General features: G+C 44.7%; 1 protein-coding gene across 1 annotated transcript; it reads right to left on the reverse strand.

Annotated features, from left to right (window-relative positions):
- Nucleotides 1–1,615: 1,615 nt before the first annotated feature.
- Nucleotides 1,616–7,844, reverse strand: dla (deltaA). The gene is made up of 11 exons (XM_006806139.3): nucleotides 7,316–7,844; nucleotides 6,870–7,172; nucleotides 6,535–6,595; nucleotides 6,184–6,441; nucleotides 5,195–5,255; nucleotides 4,961–5,091; nucleotides 4,210–4,379; nucleotides 3,736–3,952; nucleotides 2,878–3,646; nucleotides 2,680–2,788; nucleotides 1,616–2,581 (listed from the first exon to the last, which is right to left on the reverse strand). Exons 1-11 carry the CDS (start codon nucleotides 7,382–7,384, stop codon nucleotides 2,576–2,578), a joined length of 2,154 nt encoding a protein of 717 aa, XP_006806202.2. The 5' UTR covers nucleotides 7,385–7,844; the 3' UTR covers nucleotides 1,616–2,575.
- Between the last annotated feature and the right edge of the window lie 5,730 nt (nucleotides 7,845–13,574).

Here is a 13,574-nt window from a genome sequence, read left to right on the forward strand (position 1 = left end):
GAGAAGACTTGGGAGAAAGTGTTCTGGTCTACTAAAACCAAGACTCTTTAGTGTTAACTGGACCAGCTGTGTTTGTGGTGGAGAGGAATGCTGAGTATGATCCCAAAAAAAACCACCATCCCCACCATTAAGCATGAAACTGGAAGAAGTGGGGCTATTTTTCTGATAAGGACACAGGATGACTTCACAGTATCAAAGAGCCAATGGATGGGGCCATGTGCCATAAGGTCTTGGATGAGAAGCTCCTTCTCTCAGTCAGAACACTGAAGGTGGGTTGTGGATGAGTCTTCAACCATAACAATGACCCAAAGCAACAAAGGAGTGGCTAAAGAAGAATCACGTTAAGACTGTGGAGCTGCCAATCTCAAGACGTCAGTTTATAGAAAATCAATTTAAAGCTTTTATGTAATTTGGTCGATATTCTGTCTCCATTAAAAGGAAACTGTCATAAAAGCTAGAGACTGTTCATGTCTTTGGAAGTGGGCAAATTTACATATTCAGCAGGGGATAAAATAATAAGTATGTCCTCAGAAAGACACTGGAGTATCACTGTGTTTGCTCAGTTTAAAAACGTGTTTTTAGTTTAAATTGTTTCTTTTTTATGAGGCTTTATCACTCTTGCTCTGCGAGTTTTACATAGCTGAAGCTAAATATGAAAACATTGAATTTCTCAGGCTGCTGATTGAGTGCTGTAGTGTCTTTGTATTCCTCACTGTGCACAAAAGTCCTCTTAGGTTCTCTCTTGTGTCATTTCTCAAAAATCCCAACAAATTTATCAGAAAGGAAGACAATGCAAAAGCTGTTGTTTCTTGAAGGCCCATAGATAATCTTTTTTTTTTCCTTTTACTGCTGCTCCCGGCCTTTGAAGGTCTGGCTGGTTGTGGCTGAACTCTGGCCAGAAGGCATCTGTTACTCAACAACATCTGTTCCTGTTACTCTCTTTCTCCCAGCATGCCGAGGGACACGCAGGTTCTCCCAAGGGTGGCCTTTTGTGTGCCCCATTGTCAATTCCATCATTGTCTGCTGAAGTCTGTTCCCATAAGGCCGTGGGTTTATAAACCCCTCCAAAGGACAAACTCTGATGATTTACAGTTATTGTGTCCAAACACAATCTGTATCTTTGTGGGGCAATTAAGAAAGAGAACTCTGAGGAACTGATTTTATACTGTATGACTTTTATGTTCAGATGTGACCGAACTTTGCTGTTTGTTTTATTTTTTAAATAGCTTTTTCTCTGGCAACAGGAAGTCAAGGTTTGAAAACCAAACCTAAAGTGGTCCAGTAGGCGAATTTCAGAGCCATGAATTACCTGACTTGGTCTTTAGGAGGAGAAACAGGAGTGGTAAATCTAGCGTAGGGGTATTGTTTTTTATGAATAGGGCCCCCTCTCTCGTCTCCAGGGAGACACTTTCAACTTCTGGCAGTAGCCAACAGTGTCGGCATAGAAAAGCCCACTATGGGGTCGCCAGGGGAAGACAACAGATGTTACTGATTAACTTTGCTCACAGACCCCTAAAGAAGTGTTTTTCAGAGTGCTTGCAGATGGACAAAACAAAAGTTGGACGCAATCAAATGTTCACATTTAGCAATATTTATTTGGAAAAATAGTCTTGGCTAATTCCTTCATTCAAATACGGTAAAGGAAAGGGTAACATAACAATTTGTACAGTACAATCCCTCTTAAATAACATTTTCTTAAAAAAAACAAAACAAAGAAAAACCATCCCATTGACCTGAAGTGCCTTTGCAAATATCATTAAAAAAAGCAACTTAAATAATCATAACAAACATCACAAGTATATAATACAAAATAAAAAACAACACAAAATCATTAAATTAACTTAAATTAAATCATAATTTTAAATCATAACTTGTTTTTTTTTCTTTCTTTATTTTACAAAAATCAGTATCAAAAAGCAACTTTCTTTTTCTTTTAACCGACACAAAGTTTTCATATCCCGAAGAAGAAAAGAACTGAACAATACTATGTCATAAAATGGTTTGGAGGGCTTAGGGAAGAAAATGCACTTCAGTTAACACAGTGATCAAGTATACATACAGTCTTCACAGGTGTAGTGATGGGCGCACAGCCCACGAGAACAGCCTCGTGAAGAACAGGCCAGTATGGCCAAACATCCACCGTTTGATGCAGTTCCTGCGCTCAGCAACGGCGTGTGGGTTAGAGAAAAGGCCTGGGTGCAAATGTTGCAAAACAAAACTCGTATATCATCGCTACGGGACAGCGTTCATTTATATTTTCTTTTTTTTTCTTCTTCTTTTTTTCTTATTTTTTACAAAAACCCCACTCCCTGTTAACAGGCAGAACAGAAAGCTAAGAAGCAGTTTACTTTGAACTGTAAACTTTTTTTTTTTACCCTGCCAGTTCTAATCCCACAGGCCGCCACTGCCTGCGCTTAGTTTCCAGTAGAGAACCAGCTCACTCTGAATATCAGTTAAACGTATCAGCAGCAGTCTCAAGGCGGGACACCTCCCCCTAGGTTTAGAGCAGCATCTGAAGGAGCATAAAAACTCTCCTATAGAGTAAATGAACAACGGGCAGCCCATTGGTGGCTTCTTACACCTGGGGAAACACACCAAAAAGACAGAAATTTTTAGTTTTTGTTCTTTTAAATTCCAAATGACCGCAGAAATCGTATCTCTCAACAAACAAGAACTCACCTCAGTTGCAATTATACATTCGTCCTTCTCCTCTGACATCACAAACACAGATTTGTACTTGGTGTCCGCACATGCAGACATTTCTGGGGCTTTCTTTTCTGATGCATCGCTGTGGGAAGGTGAGAAAACACGTTAGATTTGTGGACATCCACAGTCTGATTTTGTGTTTGACAGACGTTTATAGCGTCAGTTATTTACCTTTTTAAACGTTTGCTGCGCTTCTCCTCAAACTCAAATGAGTCCTTGTCCTCGCAGGCCGCCTCCAGCATGGCCTCCTTGGCCGCCTGCTCGTAGTTGACCTCGTGTACGAGCTTGTAATCTGCAGGCAGATGGCGGCTCTTGTAGCTGCTCCTCCCTGGTGGAGATCCTTCATCGGGGTCCCCGCTGCAGAAGTCCATCTTCTTGTTGATGTTTTTGACACCTGGCATCGGCATCACACTGATGGCCAGGTCCCTGTCACTACGGTGACAGTTGTTAGTAAGGTTATTTATTGTCTCTGCTTCGCCTACAGTTTCTACTTGGCCGGCATGCTGGACTTTTGATTGGAAAAAGCCAACCAGAACAGCAGAGCCTGCCAACAGCAGCAGCACCAGAACCACCCCGGAACCAATGGCCATCCAGGGAACTTCTGACCCCCGGATGGCAGCGTGCTCTGGAAGCAAGAACTGACAGTTTCTGCCACCGTATCCATGAGCACAGGCGCAGACATAACGGTTGTTTCTCTCGTGGCAGGTGGCACCGTTGTGGCAGGGGTTGTGCTCGCAGCGGCTGATCGGGGAGCTGCAGTTGCGACCCGTGTATCCCGGGGGACAAGTGCAGGTGTAGCCATCAGGACCTTCCTGGCACGTGCCACCATTCTGGCAAGGATACGACGAACACTCATCACCGGTGTGGTCACAGTTCTGGCCGGTGAAGCCGTCTGGACACTGACACAAGTAGGAGTTCACGAGATCCACACAGCGTGCACCTGAGAATAGAGATGAAGTCACGAATGAGTGTTCAGTTCGTGCAGACCGAGCATCTCAAAGACCAAACCCTTATTCTGTTTGTACTTACCATTGGAGCAGGGGCTGGAGGTGCAGTGGTCAATCTTCTTCTCACAGGTGAACCCTGCATACCCCGTGGGGCACTGGCAGAAGTAGCCTCCGTCAGGGTTGTCAGTACAGCGGCCTCCATTGGAGCAAGGCCCATCAGCACACGTCATGGCGCTTAGCTCGCAGTTGTTGCCATAGAAACCGTGAGGGCAAGTGCAGGTATATGTGTTTTCCAAATCCTGTGGGAAAAAATAGAACAGACTTGACATCGAGATCTGTGTGGTGCTGCATCTGCAGCATTTCCAGCTTGCTGCATGCTGTATGTCTTGATTTTTTTTTTAGGTTTAATATGAATTGAAGAATGATGGAAAACAGAAAAGATAGATGAGAAGGAATGAAGGCTGATGCATTCAGGCATCGCTGGAGCTGAGCCGCAGTTAACAAGATGTCTCTATTCTTATTCCAAGTTCATTTAAGAAGACCCACGAGCACTCACAGTGCAGCTTCCTCCATTGCGGCAGGGGTTTCCAGCACATTCGTTGACCCGAATCTCACAGCTGGCCCCAGTGAAGCCAGGCCTGCAGGAACAGGTGTAGCTGCCCTGGCCAGTGTTGCTACAAGTGGCTCCATTCATGCAGGGCTTGTGGTGAGTGCAGTAGTTGAGATCTGGAAAAAACACAGCAGCACATGTGGATTAGCCAGAGCACAACACATGGCGGGACAGAAGCAGCGGCGACAGTATGCGCTTTTGTCCTCAGGCACACTTGACTGTTTCTCTTCTGCCAGTGGTTTTTTGTTTCCTTGCCTCCTGTCTTTGCTGAAACAACTGCTGCTCTGTTGCTGGAGTGCTGATGCTCTTTCGCTTCAGTCTACCTTTTTACTGGCTTGTTTGAAACCAAGTTTGTGGTTTGAATAAATGACAAACCAGTGATGGAAAACCTTCAAGAACAAGTTGTCCACATTTTGTCACCTTTCCACCAAATAAGCAGGGCATTTGTAAGTTGTTTAAGCATTAATTTGTTATCTTCCTGTTCATGAAATCTAAGTCTAAGCTGCACATAACCAGATTTTTGTTTCAAATACATTTCAAATAGTTTTTTTTATTTGTTTGTTTTTTAAAATTGTGATGCAGCCTAGATATCTGGAAAACGTCTAAGCAATTGTTGCTTTAGCCTACGTGTTGTGGCTTCCTTCATCCAACAAAACCACTTCTCTCTCTCTCCCTACTTCCCAGACTCTTTCCTTACCTTGGTTGCAGAAGAGTCCACCCCAGCCCTCCTGGCAGTTGCACTGCCAGGGCTGCTGGCAGGTCCCATGGAGGCAGCCCGGGTAACGAATGCACTCATCGCAGTAACGCCCTTTGAATCCCACTCTGCACCTGTTGTTGTCCAATTAGGAGGGAACACCGGTCACTCCACTCACATTACTTCACGCATCCACTAATTAATTAATGCCCCAGTGAACTTGTGGAGAAAACTTACTTGCACTCCCCGGGTTTCTCGCAGAACCCGTGCTCTTCATCACATCCTGGCAGACAAATCGCTGTACAGGAAAACAAGAGTATGCTTTTTAGAAACATTGAGGCAACTTGTTTTTAAGATTTGCTTTTAAAGATGAAAAAATCGAAAGAAAGTGATTAAAATGAAGTAAAGCAGTGGATTCTGAACCCATTAGCTTGTCATCGTGGAAGATTTTTCTGCTTAACATAGTGCAGAGACAAAGGAGGGAGTGTGTGCATGCGTGTGTGCCCCAGAGTGCACACACGCACTCACACACACAGAGGCCCTCAGCCCACCACCCTCTTTTTTTTTCTTCTTCACTGCGGGTCAGAACTCTTTTATTCATTCTGTGTGTGTACACACACACACATACACACACATACTCCCCTTAATGTCTCGGATTGGGGTAGATAAGAGTGGACAGCTGGCGAGTGTGTTGCCAGTGCGCGACAGCTGCTCCATTGTCTCCTCTCTGCCGGCAGCTGCCCACTTCAAACAATACCTCCCCCAACTCAGCCAATCACCGACCGGCCCACTTCGAGAGTAACGAATCGGAAGGTAGCATGTAAATTTATGGCACGCGTGAGATTATTCTCAAAAACTTTCCTTAGAATAAATCAAGTGGTCGTGTGTGTATGTGTGTGTGTGTGTGTGTGTGTGTGTGGGGGGGGGGGGGGGGGGGGGGGGGTTGTAGGAGAGAGGAGGGGGTGCGCGTGGTGTTTACGCCCTAAATTGCCTTCTAACGGCACTCAGAGAACTTGACTATAGATACATGGAAATAAAAACTTTTTGAACTTTACCTTCACTAAAAAAAACATTCAAATTAGTTTTAAATCTCTCCTTTTTAAACGGATTTCCTTTTTAAACGGATTTCTTTACTTCTAACTTTTTTCTTTTTCCTTTCTGTGTTTTTTGTCTCTCGTCTAATCAAAATATTTTATTCTATAACGGGAAAAATCTCTGCAGCTCACGTTCAGTGCAGTACTGCCCCTTCCACCCGGCGTCGCACACAATCTCCCCGCGCTCTCCACAGGTGAAGTGGCCGAAGGCGTCGTCTCTCGGCCGGCAGAACACTGAACAGCCGTCCCCGTAGTAGTGCTCGTCGCACACGAATCGATAGGAGTACTTGAGCTCGGTCCTTCCCCCGGTGTGCAGGTCCTGGGACCATTCCTCTCCCACAGTCAGATGCCTCTGGGTGGTCATGGTGCTGATAACCCGGTCTGGGTTCTCTGAAATGTGCATGTAGAAGTACAAGATGAGGAGGAGAAAGTGTGTAAATGTGAAAACAACAACAACACTGAAATAGGAGATTTAGTTCCTACCCGTGGAGAGGTCGTCTTTGGAATCGGCGTGTAATGCTTCAATGATCAGCGAGAAGGTCCCCTGGGAACACAAATGGCTTCATGAGACAGGTGGCCAGCGGAGATGTGGCGATAACATCAAGTAAAGGCCCGAGGCGATTGTGCCATACACTCAATGTGCTGAATGCAAACTGCCTAACCTGATCCGATGAAACTGAATACCTGTAAACTTTGTGTGCTCTCTGAGCCTTCAAGTTGTGCGCAGGGAAAAAGGTGCTCTTTTCACGCACGCATTTACAAGAATTGGCGCGATTTCTCAGCCTTAACTCCTACTCTACATGAATGGTTGTATTTACCGGCCACGTGAAGCCGAAGTTAATCCTGATGGGGTTGGTGAACGAACTCTCCGGGATGACATCTGGGACCTGGAAGGAATTGGAGCCGAGGACGGGTGTCACAGCGCCGCCGTAGGTGCACGGGGGCTCTGGGGAAGCGTTGGGTTGATAGTGCTTGAGACAGATCCTGAAGAAGGTCTTACACTCGCACTGCTGCTGGAAAGACGAAGCCAGACCTCCTTTACAGCAGTTTTTGTTGCCTTGTACTCCCTTCTTGTTCAGAAACTCCTGCAACTTCAGCTCAAAAACTCCCGAGCAAAACCCCTGCGGAGGAAAGCGGCTTATTATCATCAAGTGCACACATAGTACCGCTTGTGTGAGAGTGCGTGTTGTGATGGGAGGGCAGGGGAGGCAGGGGGGGAGATGGTTCATTGTTTGGAGGGAAAATGTTTGATTTAGAAGCTTACCTGGCACAGCAACATGGACATGACGGCAAGAGTCAGCAGGATGACGCGCCCCATATTAAATAAATACATAATAAATAGTAAATAAATAGAGTAAAAAGTCTTGGGGCTCGGCTTGTCGTCAGGGTGCCTCCTCCTGTTCAGTCCGTCTGAGGAAGATACATTGAGCACGTTTCTGTCGCCTCACAGGGTTTTCTCATCAACTGCTGTGGATATCAGCCACGTCGTTTTCACTCATGTCCCGAGGCACAAAAAGACAAAGGATAAATCCCAAACCTTAAAAAATAAAATCACAAAACAAATGGAGTAAACTTCTGCGCTGTGTTGAAAAAGAAAAGCAGTCCCCGAAGTTCAGTTATAATCCAGTGCGTAAAGAGGAAAAAGCGAAGTGTTCCTTGTTTGTTACAGCAAGAATGTTAGGGCGAAGCTTTTTTTGTTTTGTGTGTGAAGGTCTTGGTCTAACCCAAGGACAGATTTGTCACTGGTCCAACATGCTTCTTTCTACTGCCTGATGTCTTTCCTCACTGTGAACTGTGCGTCTGTCTACAGCCAAGGCCGCCTGCAGCCTGTTATATACGGCCTGACACATGCTATGGTAATAGCATGCAAATGGACCCCCTCCTCCTGCTGCCCGACTACACCTCCCAATCTGGCTTGGCTCTCTACAATGGGATCCCATACAAGTACCCCACCACCATCCTCCTTATTCCTCCTGTAACCCCTCATACAGTGTTAATACCCGAGCTCAAATAAGGTTGTGTGGAAGTATTTAAGAAGTGAAAACTTCTGTAAGACTCCTACAGGACAAGACGGGAGACAAGATTAATTAAAACATGTTTTCTGCTAACACTAAACAGGAAAACTTAACAGTCAAGCGGTTAAGAAGACATAAGAAGAAGAAAAAGAATTGGGCTGACTTTTGGTTGTTGGTCTTTTGACATCACAGACCCTCTCCTATACATGAAAGACAAACTAAAGGTGTTAAAGTGGTAATATGGATATGTTCTATACACCTTTTAAGAGTTTTCAGCATCGTACAGCTGCCAGATTTCCCCCTGGGCTGTGGACGGCATGCGGCTGAATTGATCCATCCAGCTGTTGCATCACTGCACCAGCTCCTTTGTTGTGGGCGTCCTAAGATGTTTTGGATGCAGTGCCAATTAACAGTGTGAAGCTGATTCAAAAATCTCCCCCAAAAAGAAAGAAAAAGCGTTTCCTGGTCAAACTCTGACTCAGTTAATTGTTTTTCAGCCCACCTCCCCCCCCTTTTCTCTTCCTTCTCCCCTTCTTTCTCAGCATACACACACGCTCTAAATTTTGGTATTTGTATCTGTGGGAAGAATTTGATGCTTTGAATTGACTGAAAAGACCGAAGAAAACATTCCTTGGCAGAGCTGCGCAATGAGGTAAACGACATGAGGGGCTGGACTCCTGCTTTTCTATTTTGCTCTCGCCTTCTTCTCTTTCTTCGCACTAGGATGAAAAAAAAGAGACCGTGTTTGCGCGCTTATAGGTGGCAGTGTGTGTGCGTGCACAGAGGCGCGCGCGCGCCGTAGTCGCTCGCGTGGCCAACATAAGGGGGAACTTTTGTTGTTGTGTGTGGTGGAGGAATAAGTTTGCTCTCTCTCTCTCCCCCCTCAGCTGTATGGTAATTCGACCAGCACCTGCTCTCTTCTCCTCAATAACAGCGCGTGTACGCCTCACTTGGCTGAGCGTGCGCGCACACATCTAACACACAATACTCTCCCTGGGCGCGTACACACGCTCACACACAGACTTCATTTGTCATTAAGTATATATATATATATATATATATATATATATATATATATATATATATATATATATATATATATATATATATATATATATATATGTGTTCTGTGTATGAGAAGGGAAAACTATTCTTCGTCCAAAATCGTATGTGGTGCGCATATGAATAAGGAGTGGGAGGACGGGGGGTGTGGTGAGGGGTGTTGCTTAATTAGGTTGTTCATTAGATGTGTGATTTTTCTGCTGTATAATAGGGTCTACTGGAACTGCACGCGCGGGCTAGCGCACCATGCGCGTACATTGCGTCACTGTGTTGAGATATGTACGTCACAACTATTGTTTTCTGGCGCCTCTCTCCGACTTCGTTACCTGCTGCCACGGTCCGTCCTACACACCGGCTGTCAGAGGAGCCCTCCCCCATGAAAAAGTGTTACGTTCCCCCACAATTACCTTCACTTCATACGTCACATAACAGCGTTACGTATTATTTCATTGGCAACAAAAAGCCTTCCTCTATTGATAAACCTCAACTCTCAACTCTTTCTCAAAGTAAACTCCGGCTGAGCTATGACCATCACAATTAAGCCGGTTGAGACAAGAAAATCTATTACACTCAGGGATAGGGGAGACTTCATCAGTCCTTGAGGGGGGGATTGGAGGGTGCATCTGGGTGCAATACTGAACTTTTGGTACCGACATGGTAAAATTACACAGACACGTTTTTAGGCTATATTGAACCCCCATAACGTCCGTTATCAGAAACTTTAACTGAAGGGCCATTTACTGTTAATGGCTGCTGTGCTGCACTTCACCTGGAGTGAAGTGTTGAGTTTCTACACTCAAAACCAGAAAAGTAGACCCCCCCCCCCCCAACAACCAAAAATAAAACAGAAAAAACAGAGAACACAATTAGGACACTGTCCATCGAAAAGATGGTGCTGACTGGGCTCTGGCTGTTTAACCAAAGTGCTACTGTAGGGGGCTGCTGTAGTTTAACTCCTGCCCACCAGTAGCTGCGTCAAACAAAAAAGGGTGACTCGGGGTCTGACTATTCATCCATTCTCTGCGCTTTAATTTCCATTGATTGTGAATGCAGGGGGGAAGGAGGAAGGGGGTCTTCAGTGAAGGACCACGACACGCCTTCAGACGCGGACAGACCCTTACAAGCCATCTGCCACTAACTTCCCCCTCCCCTGCATATCCAGAAAACGACGTTTATTTCCCTGCTTCCCTCCCTCCCTCCTCCGGCCTGAAGCGCACATCTCTATGTGCCTCTGTCCACTGGGCTCCATCTACACTCAACTGGAAGCATGTATAAGGACCTGTAACGGTATGGGCCCTCCGGGGCCATATGGCGAGGGGGAAGCAGGAGAGTTTTTTTCCTTTCTTGGTCCCAGAAGAGGAGACACCACATGGTCACTCGTGGGAACGTAAACACAGCGAGCATCACACGATATCGATCATAAGAGGCGGTGATCGGGGAAGGGGAGAAGGGAGGGTGATGCTGTGTGATGATCAACTGATTATTTACAGTAATATCTCATCAGTGCAGAAAATATGACTGCAGACTTCACCTGGAGTCAAAGATGCACACATGATGGTCGGTGGTTCAATCCCCTGAATAAAAAGGAAAAGGTGCAGAATCAATGTTCTCTTGCTGGATGCAGCTGAGAGGAGAGGGAAGGGGAGGGGGGCGCTAAGGAGGAGAAGGAGGAGGATGAGGGGATAGAGGCCACCCGTGTAAGCGCTGAAAGCCTAAAGGAAATGGCAGGTTTTGAATGGGCACGTTCGTGAGAGATGCTATTACGCATTCCTCCTCCAGGCGTAATAGCTTACGGGGAAAAAACACCTTAGCAACAATATGGAGAAATACAATTCATTTGTGTGACTTTACCAGTGTTTTATAATCAGTTTGGAAGACCATCCCATCAGAATTTAGTTTTGCTAAACAGTTATTAGGTTCGGACCATTTTACGGCTCTTTGGAGACTTGGGATTTCAGAGGAGACTTGGACTGCCTTCTCTCAGGTCCGCTTGTTCTACCTGCTCAGACGCAGAGATCAACAGGCTCCTTTGTGTCCAGATCAGATTACTGTGGCCAGCTGCTCGAAAAGGGGGCCACAGGCCAGACCCGCGTTTCCCCAGGGCCTGTCGGGGTTCCGCGAGGCTCCGCACGGCTTCCCACGGCTCTTCGAGGCTCCCTGTCCGGCCTGCTGTCTCATTTGCATACTTTGCTGTTGGTGGAGACGTGCTGAGTTTACGTTTATGGGAAGAGTGCGGCAGTAATTACGTGGGAGGCCCGGAGACGCGCCTGCAAGTGTGTGTGTGTAGGCATCGGGGACCTAAGGGGGAGGTAAAGAGCGAGCTGTACGTGGCCAGTCGCGTGCCAGTGTTTATAAAAACACATCTGCTGCGCACCCTGGGGTGACGCACAACAACACACGCGGGTCCCTAAGAATAAAATCGATAAATCCACAACTGATACCGTGCGCCACACGTTTAACCAAAACATATACTCATGTAAATGCACACACCCACGGTCCTACCGTAATGACGAGTAGGGGAACAATCACAAACCTTTAATAAATATAAACTTATAGCTGTCAAAAGTTAATGATAAAATGATCAAGTTTACATAGAAAAGTGAATTAAAGTTTAGCCTGTTTTTATAATATTTTTTGTGCAACAGCAACCAGAATAGTAGAATAGAGTAAAATTGTTGTTATTGTACATGTACAACAAAATTATGGGTGCTCCACACCAACCGTGCAGGAATAAAATATAAATACCACCAGGACAGCAGGAATAAATAACAAACAGACAAAATATACACAGTCAAGAGGATACATACATGGATGTAGGGTTAAAAAATAAAATTAAAGGCATTTAATGGGTAAAAGCAAGTAAGACCTTTTTAAATAGATTATAACTCTGCTTTTGGTTTAATGTGATTTGACATGGGAGTGTAGTGAATAAGAAAATAGGGTGAATTATATTTAAGTGGCTTCATGTGACTTTGTGACTTATATAGTGCAATTTCCCACCTAATTGTCCTGAATTTGGAGTGAGTAACAACTGGAAAATGCAAATTATACTGTAAGTGTTATGAAACAATACGCACTTTCAGAGTATCATAAAAGAAGGGAGATAGACAGTGTACTTAGTGGCCACTTCATCAGCTGCTGCTGCTGGGCTGCACCCCTTCGGCCTCCACAACTGCCTAAACTCTTTGAGGCCTAAAGTCAACAAGCTGCTTGAAATATTCCTCAGAGAATTTGGTCCATGCTGACATGATAACATCACACAGTTGCTGCAGATTCGTCAGCTGCACATCTGTCATGTAAATCTCCCGTTCCACCCAAATCCCAGTGTTGATCTGTTGGATTGAGACCTGGTGACTGCAGAGCCTGTTCGAATACTGTCGACTCATTTTCACATTCAAGAAACCACTTTAAGATGATTTGAGCTTTGCGACATGGTGACACGGTCGACTGGCAACGTTTGCAGCCGTCAGAAGACGTGTACACTGTAGTCATAAAGGGATGGACATGGTCTGGCAGTTTGGTAAGAAAATATCCACCACATGATAGACGCCACTGCTCCCAGCAGCCTGAATCATTGATACGAAGCAGGATGGAGCTATGCTTTCATGTTGTTTATGCCAAATTCTGACCGTACCCTTTGAATGTCACAGCAGAAGTCAAGTCTCATTAGACCAGGAAAGATTTCTCCAGTCGTCTGTTGTCCTACATTATTGTTGCACGCCTAGCATTTTATATACTACACCACATGTTTGTTAATGATTGCCAAATGTTAATGCCATTTTTGGCTTTTGACCTGTTGTGTTACCCTGAATTGAACCTTTTCCTCATTCGACCGGCTTTTATTTGTGATGCAGTGGAACACGTCGACATGGACTGTTTTGTTCATGTTTGGAAAGAGAACGATTTACTGTTTGATAGAGTCATTAAACACTTAACAGCGGGGGCGAACCTATCATTTGAAATGACTGATAATCTGCTATTTGCAACTTTATAATATTAAATCAAATGACACTTATAGATCATTTAAAAATTTTTTTTACATCAGTTGCCGCTTTACAGTGATGCCAGGTGAAGGGTTTAGAAAGTTTACAAGCCAATTATTAACATATTAGTAAAGATGGACACATGTATTCTTTGCTGACAGTAACTAATTATTTTTCCCTTTATTAACAATGGTTATTAATATTAAAGTGTAAAATACTACATGCCCTTAAATTTCACCTATTTAAGATCACATGATCAGTTTCATTTGACTTTTTTTTTTTTTTTTTTACCAAATATCTGCAAAATCAATCAAGAGCTGTACTTGGTGTTCAGTGCTAGTTAGCAATCACATGATGCTATTTGTGAGCTTTGTATATATTACCTGTTCAAATACATGCTAGCTTTGTTGGTAGCATTTTATACTAAGAAAGACCAGCCTCACAGAATTTACTGCATGGCCGT

Source organism: Neolamprologus brichardi, chromosome 6 (assembly GCF_056152115.1).
Source record: "Neolamprologus brichardi isolate AB-2024 chromosome 6, ASM5615211v1, whole genome shotgun sequence".
Classification (NCBI taxonomy): domain Eukaryota; kingdom Metazoa; phylum Chordata; class Actinopteri; order Cichliformes; family Cichlidae; genus Neolamprologus; species Neolamprologus brichardi.

Coding starts and splice junctions, on each gene's coding strand:
- dla (XM_006806139.3), bottom strand. CDS start 7,384: ATGTATTTATTTAATATGGGGCGCGTCATCCTGCTGACTCTTGCCGTC. Junction 7,173..7,315: donor TGTCCATGTTGCTGTGCCAG/GTAAGCTTCTAA, acceptor TTTCCTCCGCAG/GGGTTTTGCTCGGGAGTTTT. Junction 3,953..4,209: donor GCAATGGAGGAAGCTGCACT/GTGAGTGCTCGT, acceptor TTTTTCCCACAG/GATTTGGAAAACACATATAC.